This window comes from Pelobates fuscus, chromosome 12 (assembly GCF_036172605.1).
Source record: "Pelobates fuscus isolate aPelFus1 chromosome 12, aPelFus1.pri, whole genome shotgun sequence".
NCBI lineage: Eukaryota > Metazoa > Chordata > Amphibia > Anura > Pelobatidae > Pelobates > Pelobates fuscus.
In genome coordinates this window covers 27,010,430-27,031,967 of record NC_086328.1, presented here as the reverse complement: position 1 = coordinate 27,031,967, position 21,538 = coordinate 27,010,430, and the positions used below count along the sequence as shown (strand labels likewise).

The 21,538-nt window shown below is 38.9% G+C and overlaps 1 protein-coding gene across 2 annotated transcripts in view; it reads right to left on the bottom strand.

Annotated features, from left to right (window-relative positions):
- The window catches only part of CDH8 (cadherin 8), a 314,476-nt gene that overhangs the window by 7,644 nt on the left and 285,294 nt on the right, over positions 1–21,538 (bottom strand). For both annotated transcript variants that reach the window (XM_063438477.1, XM_063438478.1), the window contains one exon: positions 12,370–12,487. In XM_063438477.1, the coding sequence (XP_063294547.1) occupies positions 12,370–12,487 (118 nt within the window). The remainder of the gene's footprint in view (positions 1–12,369; positions 12,488–21,538) is intronic.

Below are 21,538 nucleotides of genomic sequence, written 5' to 3'. Positions count from 1 at the left end.
ATACTTCAAGTCATACTTATTTGGATTTAGAATTGTAGGCATCTGGTTAAATTACTGTTTATTTTTCTTCCCCATAACCATTCTGTTTTGATTTGTTGCCTTATAGCTAAAACGCTTACTTAACTGCTTTTTATATTGATTTAACTTAGCCATTTGTCAAATCCTTGCTCTGATGAAGAGGACATTCTAAGTCATATAAAGCTGTCATGATGATAACATATTTTCAAAATACAGTTCAAGTAACCCACTTGCTAGTTCTGCTATCAATGAAAAGCGCCTAAGGGAAATTCACTTAAAAAAAATATAATGAAAATAACAAAAAATGTCAGCAGATATCTCATTGCCTGTCTTATGTTGTACGTGATTGTTCATTTTAAAGCTGATTTCGTAATGCTACATAATCAAAGACACAATGTAGGAAATGGATTTTCAAATCTAAGTAAATATGCAAAGATAATTTAAATATGCAAAATGTAATGCATGTGGGGTTTTCTATGCAAACTTTTATAACTCCAGCTTATTTTTCCAATCAATCTCTGTGAATTCTAAAACATATTCTCAAAGATAGGTATCACACAGATATATTCATACAATATACAAAAATTAGTAAAATACAAACATAGCTATACAATACTCAGAGCTATGTATACTAGAAAGATAGAGCTATGTATGATATATAGATCTCTATGCAATACTCAATGATAGGTACAATACAGAGATACATATGCAATACGCAGAACCGAGTATAATACCAATAAAATACATACAGCCCAGTACAATAAAGACATTCCCATATTACAAACATCCAGCACAATAAAGCGATACCTATACAATACATTGAGCTGTGCATAATACAGAGGTACCCAAACAAAAAACAGAGCTGGGCAGAAAATATACCAGGCAATACGGAAATACAACACTCAGAGCTGGGCACACTACAGATAAACCCATAACTATCCTACAAAGCCATAGTCTATGAGGAATGTACAAACCTGCAATACAGAGATACCCACACAGGATGATGTCCCTAATGCTACAACTCTTGCTGTTTAACTCTAGCACTCCTGCCCCCACTGAGAATCCAGCTCTGGCTTTTCTTATCTATTTTGCAGTACTGTTCCTGCTATGACAACTTTAACTTTCTAGTTGCTCCTGCTATGAAACATATCAACTATTCCTAACTCACTGTAAAAAATGTGAGAGTATGAGAACTCTGATTAGTCCTCATTTGGTCTCAAAGATGCTTTTACACGCTTGTGCCATTACACAGAGAACCTGTATCATTTGAATATTAGAATGATCCTACTCATAAGATCAGTCCAGATTCAAAATGTAAGCAAGTTGTCTGCACAAGAGATACTGCAACCCCAGACAATTGTTTCAGCCTTCTTTGGTCCTCAGTGAGCCATTACTTATACCCCTCTAGGTACAGTGAGTCAAGATGGAGTGCACATCTGGATTACCCTTTTAACTTAGGGCGAGCCTAAGTAAAAGCCTTGCATCAAAAAAAGAGAGTATGGGAAATTACTATTAGATCTCATCAGAAACAGGACGCTGATAGACTCCTTGTTATCTTTGCAACTGGCACATGGTAAATCTGTTGTGTTAATGTGGAACCAATACCTAACTCACATGGTTAATAAAAGCAACAAACATCACAAAATGAAACTATCAGAATCAGTTCTGTCCTCAGAGTCACAGCCACAGTCCTTCAGTGTGAAGCTACACAACTTTTCAGCTAACCACAATATGTGTGTCTCAGGTCGCAACTACAGAACCAAAGAGTACTGGGCAGCTGAGCCTAGACTCTGTAATATGCAATAGGGAATTAATACAACTATTAGTGACAGCCACCAAGGTGTTGTCTGTATGACATTTCTGACTTTTCCATAACTTAATTTACATTTGAGAGGGATCAAGAGCTGGTGGAGTTAGGCTTCTTGTGCCCCCCCCCCCTCCCCACCCCTGCAAGAACTCTAGCTTCATCCCCTGATGCTATAAGCCAATTATGGCCTTTGAATAGAGAGCTCAGCAGCATGCCTCCACTTATTGGCAGATGGTTCTGCAGTCCAAATAGCAACTCAATGGGAAGCCCTTGAAATGGATTCTTAAAAGACGTTTTCTTCTTTAAAAAAAAAACATCTAACCTAGGCAAAACCTAACCATTATTTTTTCCTAGGTTTAAAAAAAAAAAAAAAAAACTATTTCATTCTGTGAGCTTTGAAATTGACATGTAATTAATGAGTGAGTGCGTTGGATCTTGTATATACATTTGCCACTAATTTGCATTGATATCTTAGAAAGAACAAAATGCAATAAAATTATTGATATTAAAATTGATATGAAAATTGACCTGTCTCTCGGCTAATTAAACTGATATATTGTTCAGCAATAATTTAATTATGTCCAGGCTGTCAATAAGCTACACGACATATTGATAATGCATTATAAGGTTGAAGTATATTAACGTTGTCCTTTATTTCCCTTCAAGTACTCAGATCTCAAAACACCTTTATTGAACAAGGTCCACTGGAGCACCAAAAAGCTGTTAAGATATTTGTCTCACGTCTGCAAAAATGAATAAGCTCTGCGTTGACATTCACCCACTGTGTAACTGATTGACCCTCCAGCATTAATGCCCGCTTGGCTTTGTTCATATATGAAGGTAAATGAATGAGCAAAATGTCAGGCTAGGAAACTGCAGGGCAATCCTTATCTCATGCATCTCGTTTACCTTGGGGAGCTGCCAGATGAATTACTGGCATCTGAGCCACAGTATCTGAATTGTATTGCCTACCTTCTACCAGCATCTTTTGTCATTATACCCCCATGAACTAAATAATAAAGGACACAACTGCATATTTAATCAGGCAGAAGTGTATTCACTAAACAGTGACTTTTATTTAATTGTAGGGAGCACATACTAACGGAGGAGGAAATGTCTTTGAACTTGACTATGTATCTAACTCAGCGATTTTGATCCAAGTTTTGCAAATCATTTGTTGGCTAATTTCAACTATAATGCATCGTTTAGTAAATACATTTCCATATCGCTCTTGGCCATGGAGATTCAAATCTGACTTCAAGTGGTGGCTAGAGTACAACTCCCATAATATCAGAATGTAGACACCTAACATTAAACATATATACATGACTTTTGGAGATGTTGCCCACAACTATAAATGCTTAGCATTCAAGTATAAACAGATTAGCTTCTTACGGACACATGACGGAAATGTTCCGTCATGCTGACCTTTTACTTCTAAAGCTGTATTCTCAAGGGGTTTATATATTTTGAGCATTATTAAATAACTTATTCAAGTTATTCCATTCAAGAGCTGACCTGCAGATATGCATCATTATGGTATTTAAGGAAATGTGTTATTCAAACATATTGATAGTTTCCTGTAAATGTATTAGCAACCTTCTGATAAAAGATATAAATGCAAAATGTTTAACCTTCAAACTGCATAATATAAGACTCATTTCACATTTTCTTGTAAATGATTATCTAATATTCTAGAAAAAAAAAGTATGAATATTTTTAAAGGTTTCTGACACCTACAGTATTTTACAGGTATAGAAAACATATGTGAGTACATAGGTGGCAGCATGTGTGCAACATTTGGAGTAAGATAGCAGCTGTGTCTTCAATTTCCGAATGCCTCTGCATATAAAAAGGACGCAGTTTTCAAGTATCTCCGGGCATATTAGTTTCAATCTTTCTATTTATTTTTAAATACATACATGACTGGAAATAAACTTGACATCCACATGACTAGAAGATTGCAGATTCACTTTAAATTTAATAAATCGCATGTATAATTTCTATATATAAATCTGCATCTGCCTTGTGAATGTATAAAAACAGTATCCACATAGAGTCAGGAGACCGAGAACAGATCAGTAACTAATGAAAAAAAAAAACGAGAATGGGAAAAAAGTAAGCGGGAGTCAGAATAAGCAGATTTAACAAAGGTTTTGCTGCTGGAAGTCAGCTATCAGCAGGGGATTCATTGTGATGTGCAATCTAGGGATTGCATTTCTGAAATGTTACATATTAGTTCTTTTGTATTTTTAAATGCACTAAAGTTCAGAAAATGTGTCCATTGTAAAAACACTAAGTGGGGTTGCGGCAATAAAACAATTATACAAGAACATACACATAAAGCATCTTTCATTATCTTTTTTTCTAAGCCAAGCCAAAGTGTAGTCTGCAATATAGAGTCACTTAGCGTGACCTGACGGAGAAGGGCGCCAGAAAGCCAAGACCACCCACCGAATAGACAAATTATTTTACTGAAGTCCCTGCCCTCTATTTGGCTTCTCGACACTCTGTTCGGAAATACTATAGAGTAACAAAACACAGTGACATGTCGTAACTCACAGGGTGTTGGCTCATGTGAAATGGCATGTTATATTGCACATAAATAGAACAGCTATATTTATATTTTTTTTCTACAGCTGAGAAGCCTCAATAAAACTGAAATGTTAAAAAAGGGCATTCTATGACATTACAGTGAAGCTTTTTTATTATTGTTACACTGTTGTCCAGAGCTTTTATTGGCCATTTTGTAGCCTCGGCCCAGTATGAACTAGAGTGCTTGAACCTAGCTGCATTGATTTTGATGACAGATAAAAGCTAGTTGGCCCATCTTGTCTACACATTCTCTATCTAAAAGCACACATTTTATTCTTGATTTTTTTTGCTTTCTTGTAGACACCAGCGTGCTTATCCAAAAAGAACCAGCTTGATTTCTCGATTTGTGCTTTTTTTTTTTCCAGATGGCAGTGTGCTTATACCACATCTACTCAAGTCATTTTATTTCCACTTCCTCTGATGGATGTTGTTCTATAAGTCATTACCCCTGTATTTCTTCACCTTAGAGAACACATTATCTTGTGTAAGCTACTATCTTGGGGACAATCTCTAAACCAGAAAACAGAGAATGTACAAGGGAATCACATAAACCATAATAAGGAACCTTTTATGAATGTTTTTGATTCATCAGCTATTTTGGACTATAATTCCCTTACTTTTTGTCATTTCCATTTCACAGAATAAAACCATCTATTTACTGAATGTGTCACCATCATATATACAACTGATTATATATTGAGCTTTATGTTTTTTATATTAGTTTTATTTTAAGGTAATACTCTAGAACAGGGGTACCCAAAAGGTAGCTTCCCAGGTGTTGTAGAACTACAAATCGCATGATGCTCCGCATGCCTTTAAAATGCCTTTAGAATGCCTTTAGAATGACAAAGCATCATGGAAGTTGTAGTTTTAAAACATCTGGCCATCTACCTTTTGGCCACCGCTGCTCTAAAAGGTTCACCAGTGACACTTTTTTTTTAAATACATATTTAGAACAATATAAGATGTATTCTTTCATTTGCATTCCTTTCTTAACAATTATTTTGCTTTGCTATGTATGCAGTTGCATTTTGTTGTCTGTATGTTCCGTGTGCCTAAGTGTCTGCGATGAGTGTGTTTTTTGTGTGGTCTAGAATTTGCCGGCAGATAAAAAAAATAATACAAGGAAAACAAAAGGTAGATAAGTACAGCTAAAAGACAGAGTGAAATTATCAGCATGACCTGCAGCTTTATAGAAATATTATGTATATTGTTGCGATGTTCTCTTGTGAAACAAGCTTGACATTGTAATCAGAACAGATGCAGCAAACGTATATTTAACATTAGTCAGGGTGCAGTTCACATTAACAAAGCATTACGGTCTTATTAAACGGGGAAGAGACGGACATGCTGTTTTGCAATTCTTTTAACGGTCTAGTGGATGATAAACATTTGTGTATTTATCTTTTTTCTATAATTAGAATGATAAAGAATGACAAGCACTATGTAACTGTATGTCTGTGGATCTGTTGATCATGCCCATCTGTCTGTCTGTAACTTTGTCTATCCATTTGCCTATCTGTCTCTTCAATTCTTGATCTATCTGTTTATTTATCTCAAAACCTGTTTTAGTAAATACTCCCTTAATACACAGGAAATATCATTATAGGTCACAGGATGTTTGTTTAGGATAATAAACACAATGACAATATATTTTTATAGTTTTTGTATATACACATGGATTTAACCAATTCAGTGAGGATTTCAGGAGTGTGTTTGCTAGTTATGTTATTAGTAATTACTTAATTAATCACAGAAGGACAAAATACTGAATTGTGACTTGTCTTTCTTCTGAGAAGGCTTCCATTTATAATAAACACTGGTCTCATTATATAGACTGTAGACCCTCAAAAGATGGTTATGACAAGATTAGTGTCTTGAGGGAGTGAATATCTTTTCCTGTGGGGATTTAAGTAATGCTGGATGTCTTCATGCAGAGTGTGAGGACATCCAGCATCAGTTAGGTGACCAAAAGTCTCCTAGCAAGCAGGAAGTGAAAACCACTAGAGGCAGTCTTAGTCCCGCAATGTAGTGATTGCAGTTACTCATAAAAACTGCAAAAACATTGTAGGGTTGAGGGGACATGGTCACTGCACCCAGACCACTTCAATGAGCTGAAGTGGTCTAGTTGCCTGTAGTGTCATTTTCATAATATATATTTTAAAATAAGATGCATGTAACGGTATACTGGTACAGAAGGAAATAATGACATAGTATAGTGAATTTATAACCTATCAGAAGGAGGGGTGAAAAGAGACATTGTACAGTAAAGCAAGCTGAACTGTAAGAGCCATTCAAAGTTTGAGGATGGTTGAGAGAATAATATTAATAATTAAAATATTTTAGAGTCTCTGTTGTGCAATAGAAGGGATATGTTTGCAGACATCTCTAAATAGGTGAGTGTTTAGAGATTGTTTAAAGATGTAGAATGTGAGAGAATGATAGTATTAGAGGGAGGGAAGATCCATAGGATAGGTGCAGTGCAGTCCTACAGAATTAGGTGGAATGGACCATGTGAACAAGATGAAGCAAGATGGTGAGAGGCAGAATGTTTGGAGAGAAGAGCAGAAATAGTGGAGTGATAGAGTTTACTAGACAAGGATCAGATGCGTGACTTTAATTTTGAAACCTAAGGTCAGTCAGTGAATAGACAAGCAGAGTAGGGAAGCAGCACATTGATTGAGAGTGGGGTAAATAGGCTATGGGGGGTCAGGCCTCCAAGAACTGAGTTTCAGTAATCCTGTAATCAGCAATTTCTGACATTTTACTACAGAGTGACATTTTTGTTTAGGATAAACTCTATGAACGGTAAACAGCAGAAAAATACTATTATTAGTCCAGAAGAAGGAAGAAAATAATGACTCCAATGGCCACCTTGTAATCAACAGATATAGCCATTTTTAGTTAATGAATGACAAAGTATATATAAGCCTGCCAATGTGTAGTTAGTCACATGTGCAATAGTTCTTATGACGATCGCAACATGCTATCACTTTAAAAGAAAAAAAAAAGAATTTTACTAATTAAATTGTTAGCAAATAGATACCTTAAATAGTATCTCCTATTAGGCTTAGTCTTTACTTCAATGTTGTCAAAATAGCATTAAAGGGTAAAGTATATATGTTCAAGTGGCAGTGCTCACTTCAAGTGGCAGGGTGGCACAGGGTGTTGAAGTAGGAAGAATTAATCTTAAGGTAAGTATATCTTTAATTTAAACCATTCATTTGCCACCATAACAACTTTTGCTAATACAAGGTGAATGTTCAGTTATTTCCATTGAAATGTGGTCTTATATATATATACAGGGCCGGCCTTAGGGGTGTGCGAGCTGTGCGGCCGCACAGGGCGCCATGGTGCAGGCTCACACGGCATGTCTGTTAGCCGCAATGCTAACAAGACATTTGCCTTGGGCAGCATTTTCCAGGGGGCGGCAAAAAAAGCCGCCCCCAAATGCCCAAGGCAAATGTCTTGTTAGCCTTGCGGCTAACAGACATGCCGGGCTGCTGGGCGGTCGGGCGGCGCTGGCGGGCGGCTGGCGAGGGAGCACTTCCTCTGAGCTGTATGCTCAGCTCCCTCGCGCGCCGCACAGTGAAGCTGGGAGCCGGAATATGACGTCATATTCTGGCTCCGCCTCCCAGCCTCACTGTGCGGCGCGCGAGGGAGCTGAGCAAACAGCTCAGAGGAAGTGCTCCCTCGCCAGCCGCCCGCCAGCGCCGCCCGACCGCCCAGCAGCCACTGGACCACCCCCCAGCATTCCCAAAGGTAAGGAGGCTGGGGGGGTGTCTAAATAAATTTAAAAATATGTGTTAATGTGGGTGAGTGTGTATGTCTGTTAGTGTGTGTGTGTGTCTGTTAGTGTGTGTCTGTGAGTGTGTTTGTCTGTTAGTGAGTGTGTGTGTCTGTTAGTGTGTGTCTGTGAGTGTGTTTGTCTGTTAGTGAGTGTGTGTGTCTGACTGTGTGTGTGGCTGTCTGCCTGTGTGTGTGACTGTTTGCCTATGTTTGTGTGTGTGTGAGACTGTCTGCGTGTGTGTGTGAGACTGTCTGCGCGTGTGTGTGTGTGTGAGACTGTCTGCGCGTGTGTGTGTGTGAGACTGCCTGCGCGTGTGTGTGACTGTCTGCGCGCGTGTGTGAGACTGTCTGCGCGTGTGTGTGTGTGACTGTTAGTGTGTGTCTGTGAGTGTGTTTGTCTGTTAGTGAGTGTGTGTGTCTGACTGTGTGTGTGGCTGTCTGCCTGTGTGTGTGTGACTGTTTGCCTATGTTTGTGTGTGTGTGAGACTGTCTGCGCGTGTGTGTGAGACTGTCTGCGCGTGTGTGTGTGTGAGACTGTCTGCGCGTGTGTGTGTGTGAGACTGCCTGCGCGTGTGTGTGACTGTCTGCGCGCGTGTGTGAGACTGTCTGCGCGTGTGTGTGTGTGACTGTTAGTGTGTGTCTGTGAGTGTGTTTGTCTGTTAGTGAGTGTGTGTGTCTGACTGTGTGTGTGGCTGTCTGCCTGTGTGTGTGTTACTGTTTGCCTATGTTTGTGTGTGTGTGAGACTGTCTGCGCGTGTGTGTGAGACTGTCTGTGCGTGTGTGTGTGTGAGACTGTCTGCGCGTGTGTGTGTGAGACTGCCTGCGCGTGTGTGTGACTGTCTGCGCGCGTGTGTGAGACTGTCTGCGCGTGTGTGTGTGTGACTGTTAGTGTGTGTCTGTGAGTGTGTTTGTCTGTTAGTGAGTGTGTGTGTCTGACTGTGTGTGTGGCTGTCTGCCTGTGTGTGTGTGACTGTTTGCCTATGTTTGTGTGTGTGTGAGACTGTCTGCGCGTGTGTGTGAGACTGTCTGCGCGTGTGTGTGTGAGACTGTCTGCGCGTGTGTGTGTGAGACTGCCTGCGCGTGTGTGTGACTGTCTGCGCGCGTGTGTGAGACTGTCTGCGCGTGTGTGTGTGTGACTGTCTGCGCGTGTGTGTGTGTGACTGTCTGCGCGTGTGTGTGTGTGACTGTATGCGCGTGTGTGTGTGTGTGAGACTGTCTGCCAGTGTGTGTGTGTCTGTCTGTGTGTGACTGTGTGTGTGTGGCTGTCTGACAGTGTGTGTTTGACTGTTTGTCTGTGTGTGTTTGACTGTTTGTCTGTGTGTGTGTGTGTGGCTGTTTGCCTCTGTGTGTTTGGCTGTCTGCCTGTGTGTTTGTGTGTGGCTGTGTGTGTGGCTGTCTGCCTGTGTGTGTGTGTGTGACAGGGTGTGTGGGAAGGGGTAAGGAGGGGGGAAGGGGGGAGGGGGGGGGGCGCTGTGAAGATTTTTTGCACAGGGCGCCCAAATGCCTAAGGCCGGCCCTGTATATATATATACATATATATATATATATATATATATATAGAGAGAGAGAGAGAGAGAGAGAGGATATATAAACACAATTACATGCACACTCGAGTATGCACACATAAACACATACACACACATATGCACATGCTCACACACACACATTGTGTATATGAGTTTTGTGAAGTGTAATATATTAAAATGCTCATAAATAAAGAATGATCTACTCATAATTGTCCTGGTTTGCTGCCTGTGATTGTGATTGCTAAATAACTTGTCGTCGATCCCATAAACGTTAACATTTGTGTTCGATAATGAAAATCACGCTAAATGCTGTAACGTTGCTTGGAAGCCATTAACTTATAATAATGTGAATAATGCCGAAATTTTTTTATTCAAATGTAAAATACTTTGCTGCTTATTTCAAGAAAATGTTAATATGTCAAATTTTAATTATACATACAAACGACAGATTTTATTTCAGATGCTGTAATTCTATTCACCAAAAAATTTTGGCATTGTGCTAAAGTTGCTATTAGTGCAATTAGAATTGCTGTGCATTATCAAAGCTAATTGTTTAAAGCTTAATGTTAGGGTGAAAGCCACTCTTTGACTTTTCGTTTTGAATAATCTGAACTTTAGATAATTGTCTATATAATTATCAGTCTATTCCTATGGAAGAATATGAACTTTAGCCATTCTTTTGAACATCGTAAAACTTTAAGGTGACCTTTTCGATTGTAGGAGTTTATCCCAACCTTGCCTGTTGGGTATGACTAGTAATGCTTTATACACCCTATTGTATAGAGAGTACATTTACAAAAGCCTCAGGTATGCAGCCCAAAAAGGTTACTGTTTAACGCTTAAAAGAAAAAGTTTTATGTATTTTTCATTACTGTTGTGTACTTTTATCTATTTGATAATGTCACACTTTCGAAATTTTTGCATTTTTCAGGTTCTTATATGCAAATGCTTGCTGATACAAAATGTATCAAAATTTACAAGTATCTCTCTGTCATTAAAATCAGAGATGTAAGTAAAAGCCATCAGAGATAATTGGGAGATCACCTTCACATCCGAATATTTTTATTGTGCTGTGGACCCATTGGTATATTATCAGTAACCAAAGGGGTATCTTTTTTTTAATTGTTCCACATGTTTCTGAATATGATCTTCTAACCAGTGCACAAAGTCATTGAATTAAAGAGTTTGATGATGGTACCAGGAAACAGAGACATTTCTGTTTTATTACACTTGATTAGTGGGAACACTGGTTTTACGAGCTTGTAGCCAACAGGTTCTTTTCAATTTGGGTGCAACCAAACTCCACTGATTTAATCAATATATCAACATGCCGATAAAAGATTGTATCCATTTAGTTATATTTTTTCCTATTATTTAGGAACAGGATTTAAAGAGCAAGACCACAGACAGATTTATTGAGCACAGAATGGGTGAAAAGGTCACCTCTAATGAAGCTTGATTAAAAGGAAACAGCAATCAAAAGCATACAAATGTATTAAATCCAGCACCATTATGATACAGAAAAATGTGCCACACTTCTTACAGAAATATTGAAATGCAGATATAATGGGAATTACTATAAAATAAAGCATCTTAAGCAGAATTTATCATAATTATCTAAAATGTCCCTTGGAAATACAACAGATCGAGCATAAAGGAACAGAGTTTCTTATAAATAAGAATTAAAAAGGAGGGGTTCCTGTCTCGAAGTACTTGTAATTATATAGAAAATATCATATGTAATGCTATTAGGTATGACCTAGTGGAGTTATGTTTTTAGAAAGTGTTTAAGTATTTATTATTATGATTATAATGGTTGTGTTCAAAGGGAATTCATCATTATAATATATATATATATGGTCCAAATTCACATAAATACTATTTAGTCTAATGCGTATTCGTAACATAGTTGAGAGGTAAATGTTTGGACGAGAGGTCGGTTAAACTTCTGGTTCCTACATTTTTTAGGGGTAGCCATGTTGCCTATGGTCTGCCATAAACACTGATCTCACAAGTTCTATTAGTTAAAGGGACAAGGCCATAAGTATACACATATGCCCTGGGGTCATTCTGTAGCTGCAATTTGAATGAGAAGCAGATGAACGTTGTGGTTATTTGACCCTTCAAAAGTTTACCATGCATTTATTAGAACAACTTAAGACTTATTCAAACCAACAAACCACAGTATTAATTTCCCTAACAAATAAGAGTGGTGATACCCTTGAGAAATAAGGATTTCAACATTTAATTTAATTGTTTTTAATATATATTCTACATATCTAACAAATATACATATAAGAAACATAAATATGAAAAGTAAAGGGACATGGAAATTCATCTTTAAATATTGGACATTCTACTGAATATGGCTTCTTGGTTTTAGCTTTGTACTTTATCGTACCAGTATCCATGACACCTCTCACACCACTGCGGTTTTTTAAATCACATAAGGGACTTGTGGTCTTGCAATGTTTCCCAACATGGGACTCTTGCATGCTCAGAAATACACAGAATGCTTGTATCCCCAGTTGTTTATTTATTTAGTAGAATATAGTTATTACGCATGACCACTCATACGAAGAACTGTAATACAACATGCTACAATTAAACTCCCAACAAAAGAAACATGGTTACCTTCATTATTTTTAATTGTGAAGTTTGGATTGTTGACCATTTCTGGTAGAAGACTGTAAAAGAAAAAGTGTCCGTTTCGTGGATCATCCTTGTCGATGGCACTTACAGTCTGAATAATCTGCAAAAACAAAACATAGACAGCCATGCTTTACTTCGAAAAAGACTTACCCCTTCATTAATGAGGCTCAGTTATTATTTGCCTGGGGTTAGCGTTAATAAGCACTGTGTTAAAATGATCATTGTTAGTTTGGGCCTCACAAGCATCCTGAATAATGAGTGTCTGTGAATTATTATACTACCGGAATGTAGCTTGAAGATGGAACTTTGTTCATATGTTAGTAGTAGGTGATCTGCTTCACAGACAGGTTTTAGGCTTATCATAAAAGTACAGTAAGAACCCACATTGATGCAAGCATTGGTGAATGTAATATTGTTATAATGTAGGATCTCCTTGTCATGAGACTTTGCTGCCCTTTAAATTTCTTCCCTCACGATATTTTGTATACATAAACTGACTTTCATTTTCTATTTACTTCATAAAGCACTTAATTTCTGCTTTGCTCCAGGACTAGCCTTTACCCTACACACAAAAAAAAAAAAAAAAATCTCTGCCAGGGTTCTATTTATTTAACCCCTTAAGGACACATGGACTGTGTGACATGTCATGATTCCCTTTTATTCCAGAAGTTTGGTCCTTAAGGGGTTAAGGGACTGTAACAAGTTTATTTACCAAAGTGACAATCCAAAGTGAAGTTTACATTCAAGGCCAAAACAGCTTAACTTTAAAATTCTCTAAGTCTGCTATGCTTTCAGTTGGGCTCCTTCGGCTTAAATTTGAAATTCACTTTGAATTCATGAAGAATTCTGATTTAGGTGACTAGCCCTGTAAATATAGAAACCCCTGCATCCTAACTCATCAGCAACCTTTCTGAATTCAAATGGTAAAAATCCCAGTCAGTCTTGTGTTAAAAAAAAAAACAAACGAGATAAAAAAATTGTAATTGTCGTTTTGTAAAAATTAAGGGCAAAAATGTTACGGTTATTTTTTGAAGCTGCTGCATTTTTAATTTGATGATCAGTTCGAAAAAGGATAGCTAGGTTGATTTGTAGTGCCAAAGTCTTAATAAATCTTGGCCTTACAAAAATAGACATTTTTCTCTAGACTAGATGATAAAAATGAAGAAGTTCGATACTTTCTATGAATATCATTCTCTAATCATTGATTTGTGTATGGGAGCAACAGTGTTACGCAAGTAATCAGCAGTGCTGTACATTGACTATCAGCAACAAAGAGCTGACATAATGTAAAAAAAATAATACTTATCTGTGCAATAATAAATAGAAAGCAATAGAAAGTTGAAGATTTTTTCTTTGACAATTAATGCAATAAAATTTTATGTTAGCAACACAAAACAACAAGACATGTTTGTGGTGACAGAGTGTGTTGGCTTTCTACTGTAAATCTATTTGAATTTTATTATAAATTAAAGGGTAACTGTAAATATCTGATTTCTTTAATTTACTTTTCCCCTTACCCTAATAAAAGTTGTTGTAGCTTTTACTTAGGTGAAGAGTAAAGCATAAGTCAGTATATAACACACTAACCTCCTAAACCTAACTATAAACTGATTGAACTGATATGAACACGAAGGTGTAAATATTACCAGACATCATATTTTAAAATGGCATACACGGGCATGTGTCCTCAGGGTTTGCTTGTATGCCATTATGGAAGTAACGTGAGTTTCATAGACAAGGCTGTGCCTGCTCAGCTCTGCATATAGTATAAAAGTAAGTTAAAAACATTGGGAGGAGATTTAAAAACAGGCGCTATTTTGTGGCACAGTACTAAATAAGATGCAATTACCATGGAAACCAATATGATGTCTCTCAACATTTATCACCCGAAAAAGTACCTGTTTTGCTTTGATAAACTCCCCTCATTGTCCCTTTAAACTATAAAAAAAGTTTTAAAAAAGATATAATAATAAAAACCATATCAATACATGAAGTCTATACACTGCCTTTTTAATTAACATTTTCGTTGCCAAGGGGTAAGCACACATGCTCATAGATCTCTCATTGAAAGTGTTAAAGATTAACAATACAGAATACAATAAATAGGGCAGCCATATCACCCAATGAACACTGCAGCCTGATTTTTAATTGTGCTCCCTAGTCAACAATGTTTTTGGATAATTACTTAATAATTATGTTAGTCACATAACAGAGTCCTCCAAATGCAGATTTCCTGCGGGAAAAAAAAGCTGCGTAACAGTTGTAAATACAGCAAGAGAATGCATATGAATGTACTTAACAACCGTGATGCATTTACAGTCTAGTATTACAATTACTGGTGAGATAATTATTCGAACCTTGTTGTTGCATATTTGGCCCATCTGACAGCAAAGGGGTTAAATAAGCTCTCAGGACCACTCAGCCTCTTTCTACCGAGCACTGAAGGTAGCCTGAAAGCGCACATACAAAACATTCAATGGCCTTTAAAAGCATCATCTTTACCTAACTATTCATTGATTTTTCTCTTGACAAACCGTATTTTATGTTGGTTAACATGGGATCCATCTTCTCCATTGAATTTCAATGAAGACCAATATATGTCCTCCAAATATACTTAATCAGAGGTACAAATTAACCAAGTCTTCTCAATTTTGTACTTTTTTTCAGTCTTTGCAGATGTAGAAAACATACATTTGAAAATAAAATATTCCCTCAAGCCTCAATTGTGAATTGTACAGATGCAAAACTAAGCTATTATAGTTCATCATTTAATAATAATAATACAAATAATAATAGTAATTAAATAAATCATGAAGTGTCTGGTTTGTCACAATTTTTGTTTAATAATATCATTATTACTTTATGTTATGTAGAATGTAGAATGCAGAATTTTAGCTTTTCAATGTATTCTCAAATCAAAGAATATTTTATCAGGTATATGATAACATGTATTAATGAAAATTAGATAAGTTTTAGACTCTAATGAACATGTTTCGTTAGAGTCTTTATAACTAGCTGGTCCTTAAAGATCATATAGGACCACTCCACAACCATAAAGCATTTTAGCTTGCTGAAGTGCTTTATGTCTATGGAGTATCCCATTTTAAAGCTAGTTAATTTCTTTCATAAATTGGCACTTTTATCATTAGAATTAGAAATGCCTCCCTTGCTGTCAATCAGAGAAGCAGGGAGGTTTTTTTTTTGGTTCAGTTAGTTCCCCTGAGCTAACAAAAGTGGTTTCTCCACCAGAGACCTCAGACCATTGTCCTTCCTCACCATGGGTGCAGTGCCTACAGAGGGCACAGATTCAGAGGATTCTCATTGAGGTTATTTCTGTGTGAAGAGTAAAAAGGGGGTCGGGATGGCTTAATGACTGAATGCATATGAACTGAAGCTTTTGCAAGCTCTTTTTAGAGATACCCCCAATAGCTTCATGCATCAATAATTATTCATTCAGGGTAAATCTATTAAATAGCCTTTTTTTTCACTGTGGAGTGTTTCTTTAAGTCACCATGGTAGTTCTTAATTAGCACTGGTATAGGCCCATACTTTTCTAAATGAGTAGGATATTACAGTTTGGAAAAGTATCTTTCACCCCTTAAGAGCAACTTGACATATCAGATTATGGCAAAATACAAGTCCTAAAGGACCAGTGAAGTGTTAATGTTATCATAACAAAATGACTACTACCGCCACATATGCACTGCATTCACCAAAATAAACTGAGTCAAAGTACCCTGGGACGGAGCAGTTAGGATTTGCCCCTCAATTTGCATTTACTGACATGCAAACACTAAAAGAGTAAACGGCTTGCAGTATTATTATTATTATTATTATTATGTTATTATTTATAGAGCGCCAACAAATTCTGCAGTAATTTACAGTAGGCGGACAAACAAACATGTAGTTGTAACCAGACAAGTTGGACACACAGGAACAGAGGCGTTGAGGGCCCTGCTCAATGAGCTTACATGCTAGAGGGAGTGGGGTAAAGTGACACAAAAAGGTAAGAATAGTATTAGACTAGTGACAGTTGCAAGAGAGGACTCATTCGGGAGCTTGTAACAGTTTAATTGATAAGTTTTTATGAAAAAGTGGGGTTTTTTTTTTTTTAATTCTTTATTTTTGTGTGCAAGAATTCACAGATGAGCCGTGGTGCCACAATAGCAGTCACGTGCGCAGATTCAACATACATTTCACATATGGCAACTAATACATGCACAATTTTTTAATGATAATGGTAGATTAATGAGCTTAAGCATGTGGTGTTCCCTCTATATTCGTCGCTAATACTGGCATTTTTAGCAAATGGAGCATAAACACCGGTTTATGTAGGGTTACGATTTGTTTCACTGAGGGTTGTCTGGCATATAGACTGCTATCAGAATCAGCATACGTTTAACAATCATGAAGTGCTAAGGCTAGCAAAAGAGAGTTAATTTTCACACGGGTAAGCTATCGTGCGTTAGTCGTTACTAAGAAGTTAACGTGTACAATTTTAGGGAGGAAAGCATGCTAGTTAGGCATAAACGTCATGAGGTCATCAAGCTTAATTAAATAGTTGCATCAATTGATTAACATTAGATAGGTAACGGTTAATCCTACTAGATCAACTTTGCTAGTATATATGTGTTCTGATATGCAGTGCACTATGAGTCCAGAGGTTAGTAAATATGATTATGGCTAGCAGGTTTGACGCACTGGGTTTTTATGCTGATCCTACATCTAACAATGAGGAAATTAGGAGCGCGTTAAGCCGCATGGAATATGGTTATAGAATTCAAACATCCAGCTTTGCTTATTGGTGTAAAAATATTACGGAAAAGTAAAAGAGAAAAGAAGGAGAAGAGACAAAAGAAAGGGAAAGCAGAGAACGTTAGGTGTCAAGTATTACTGGTGCAGTCCATTATGCTCAGCCGATACCGTCTCTGGCAGCTTGACCAGTGGGCCAGGGATAGTTGCCGATCTCGGTGTGTACTGGAGTTGCTGCTACCCTGACGTAGACATGGTGGGCGCCAAGCTTGGAGTGTATGTCGGATTTCCAACCCATCAGTGTGGGTGCGTGGTGTCTAGGTGTCGAGTCTCCTCTCTTGCCCCGGATCTTTGTGAGAGCTGGTGCCCTCCTGCCACGAGCCTGGGGTCCATTCTGGTCCAGGGTCGTCCCTTTCGGGATGGTGCGGTGAGTCATAGTCGTCAAGCTGTGTCGTAGTTTTGCCGCTCTCCGCCTGTGTGGCCAGCACCTTTGGGTGTAGTGCCCTGTTGCTCTCTGCCCAGGAAGGCATACGGTCTTGGATTCATAAGCGTGGATCTTAGTAGTGCCCTGAGGAGGAGTGGGGTCTTGCTGTTGGGGGAATTGTCGCTGTATCTTAGGGCGGCACGTCTGGTTGTCACGCTCTAGTGTGTGCGGAGGCGGATATGTGTCCCTAGTTTGTGTGGCCTTGCGGCCTGCCATGCCGGCGTTTGGTGTCTGCGCGGCCGCCTGAAAGGCCAGATATGGGTGTCCATAGTGGCGTCGGCGGGTGCTTGGCCTAATCCACGAGGCCACAAGTCGTGCTGCTCGCTGGTAGGTCACACCCCCATCCAACAGCATCGTGCAGAGATTCAGGCAGAGCTGATCTAGGGCCTTCAGGGGGTGGGATGGGTTATGGCTGACCTTTTTCCCTTTTCTTTGTCCTCGCTGGGCGGCCATTTTGGCTGGGCCTCAATTGCCGCTTGGAGTTACTAGTCGCGTGTGCGGGGTGTCCTATTTACGGTTTTAGGGTGCTTGGTTCAGTCGCTTGAATGATTTTGCCGGGATGACCCTCACCGGCCAGGGGGGGGAGATCGGGGTCCTGGGGCTTGCAGCGTTATCCGCTGAGCCGCGGGCGGGGAGGTCGGCCGCCTCTCCCGCGCCTGCACCCTTTGGTAGGCCGCAACCCTATCTCTGCGCCAGGTCGCCTCTCCGAGTCCGGCAATCCGGCTATCAGTGCCTCGAGGTCTCACCGCTACACTGCCGTTTCGTGTGAGAAGTCCGGTGGGATATTTGTAGGTTAGTGCCGCTTGCTTGCCGGTTCTCGCACGGAGCTCTGGCCTTTTGCGACCAGTCCGCTCGGCAGTCAGGCCCCGCCCCCTGAAAAAGTGGGTTTTTAATGATTTTTTGAAGGAGTGGAGACTGGGTGAGCATCTAACGGAGGAGGGAAGTGAGATCCACAGGAATGGTGCAGCCCTTGAGATGTCTTGAAGGTGAGCATCAGAGGTGGGAGTATGGACAGAAGAAAATGTTAAGTCTTCAGCAGAGCGTAAGGGCCTAGACGGGACATACTTGTATATTAGGGAAGATAGATAGGTGGGAGCATTATGTAGAGATTTGAAAGCAAGAACCAGAATTTTAAATTGAGCCCTATATCTTACAGGAATTCAATGTAGGGACTGACAGAAGGGTCAGGAGTGGGAGGTGCGGGTGGACAGAAAGATGAGCCTCGCCGCTGCCTTCATTATAGACTGTAACGGCGCAAGTTCGGAGCACGTAAAACATTCTGCAATCACAGGTTGCATTAGTAATGCTGCACATCTGCCAACATTTCAAATAGACAAAGCCGGAACACTTTAATTTTAGAGATGTAAGTGGGTGGGGTGTGACCAGGGGCGGGGCTGTTCTGAGAAATTGTAGGTGATTTACTAATAGCCATATATGCAGATTGATTTCTAAACACATTTACCGTAGTTTAACCTCCCTGGCGTTCTTATTATGTCAGTAATTTTTAATGTTAAAGCGGTACATTGTTTTTACAATGTATTGTGTGTATGTGTATTTTTTTATTTTATTTCCTCAGGCGGCGTTCACAGGCTAAGGGAACCCGGAAGACGGGTGCCGGCATCAGATGGAGGACACTGTGGTAAGAAACCAGGGACTCATAGGGACAAGGTAAGTGATACTACAGTGTAATTCCGAGCGTGGCTCAGGGTAAACGCTTTTGGTACTGAAAATTAACCCCGAGCCACGATCGGGATTACCGCCAGGGAAGTTAAAGACACATTACTGTGAGTATTATTGCTGTGGAGTTCTGTTATACACTCAGACACATCAACAATAAGGAGATCCTAGAAAAGGGGGACAGGTGTATTTGGGCCCAAAATGGGGACTGCCCCTCCTTAATAAGGAAACTTGGGAGATATGGTACTGTATGTATTTGCACAGCCAAGTCACAGTGATTGAGGGTTAACGAGAGCTGTGAAGGTTAGTTCTGAGCCTTGTTCCATCACTCGTAATGATCACCAGCCCACATTCCCTTTTATAAATGTATTTAACAAATGAATCACTTTGTGATACAGTTTTCAATGGACTCTCTCAGTCTTGCCCTATTTTTTGCTAATGTGAGAGAGTAAAACACTTAAAAGAATGTTCAGATATCACCAATGTGCCCCCAAGCCCTGTTAAAATAAAATAAGCTGTATTATACAATGACTATGGAGCCCACAAAGTCTGTCTTTAACTTAGTGATCTTGTAAGTAAGACGGACTTTGGGGGAATTACACGGTCTCCATCCCCAAATATGCCAAATAACGCATTAAAAATACATAAACATAATCTCTTGATCAATGGTTCATTATTTTATATTTTATCCATATAAATAATGAGCTATATGTAAAAAAAAGAGGATATCAAATGAAAGATCTATTTGTTCTTAAACAAATAACCCAGTATATAAGATAAGTGGATGCAATTTATGAGAAAGAAGGCAATAATGTATAAAAAAACTCAACACAAATGTCACAATTATAGTGTTCCTTTGGTAAAAAATAATACTCTATTATTATGTTGACATAGATGGTCTTTCAAAGGTCTTATAGGGGTTAAAATATTGAGCAAAAATAATGATTCTTTTTTTACATGCTTCAGTCATTTTAATGTTCCACAGAATATATTCAGGTATTGCTATACCAACATGTAGAAAAGACTAAACAAATCAATGCATTACGTCTTTCAAAAGAAAACGCACATTTCAGCAGCATGCAATAATTTTACTAGCTACAGAAGGGGTTAAAACCTCAGGTAACTGCTCAATGCACCATTCCTAGGAAACATCCTTAGGGACGTGAAGGCAGAAGTAAAGGTGGTAAAGCTTAGAGAGGAAAATCTTTAATCCTCTTTCTAGAGAAATCAAACTATAAAGAAAAGGAGTTTCACACTCTAATTCTCCTGGATCCGATTGTTCCAAAAATTCAGCTGAAAAAACTGCCATCAAAGCAGGGAGAAAACACATCCCTCAATAAGAGAGGTGTTTTGGTTAAATACATATTGACTATAGGTTACAGCTAGAAAGATCCCTGACATATAAGCAACTTTAAAAATGTTGCCTGTCAGGAGAGGCAGAGGAATAAATATTGTCATTATCTTTCAGATTTTGTGCATCTCACTGCTATACAGCTGAAGGTTTATCTTTATAAACTGTGAGCCAGCCATTAATAGCACACACTGCATGTGTTTTTGTATTGGAGCTCATATTCCTTTATGAGCAACCACATAGCTCCCACGTGTCCCTATTTAGGAGGAACAGTCCCTACTATGGGCCCTTTTCCCTCTGTTCTATCCTTATGTCCCTCTTTTCTATCCTTATGTCCCTCTTTTCTCCGAGCTTCACATTGTTGGTGTGTTTGAGCCTTTAACAGAGGTAATGGTTTCGACTTGGAGGGAGATATACACTGGAGTAGCAACACTTGAGGGAGGAAGTTCTGTTTTGGACAGGTTAAGTTTAAGGAAGTGAGCAGCCATCCAATTGAGAAATCGCGGAGAGGCAGTCAGAGACATGGGTCAAGATAGGCAGAGCGAGATCAGGAGAGAACAGGTAGATTTGTGTGTCATCTGCATATAAATGATAATGAAAGCCAAAGGAGCTGATGAGTTGACAAATAGAGGCAACGTAGCCTCAGAACAATAGGGGACAAAGGTCAGAACCTTGGGAAACGCCAACAGAGAGGGGTTAGGGAGAAAAGGCAGATCAAGAGAAAGAAACACTTAAAAAGCGCTGGGAGAGGTAGGAGGAGCACAAGGGGAGAGCAGTATCTCATAGACCGAGATTATGGAGAATGAGAAGAAGCTGTTGAAGATCGACAGTGTCAAAGACAGCAGAAAGATCAAGGAGAATTAGGATAGAGTAATGGCCGTGAGAAT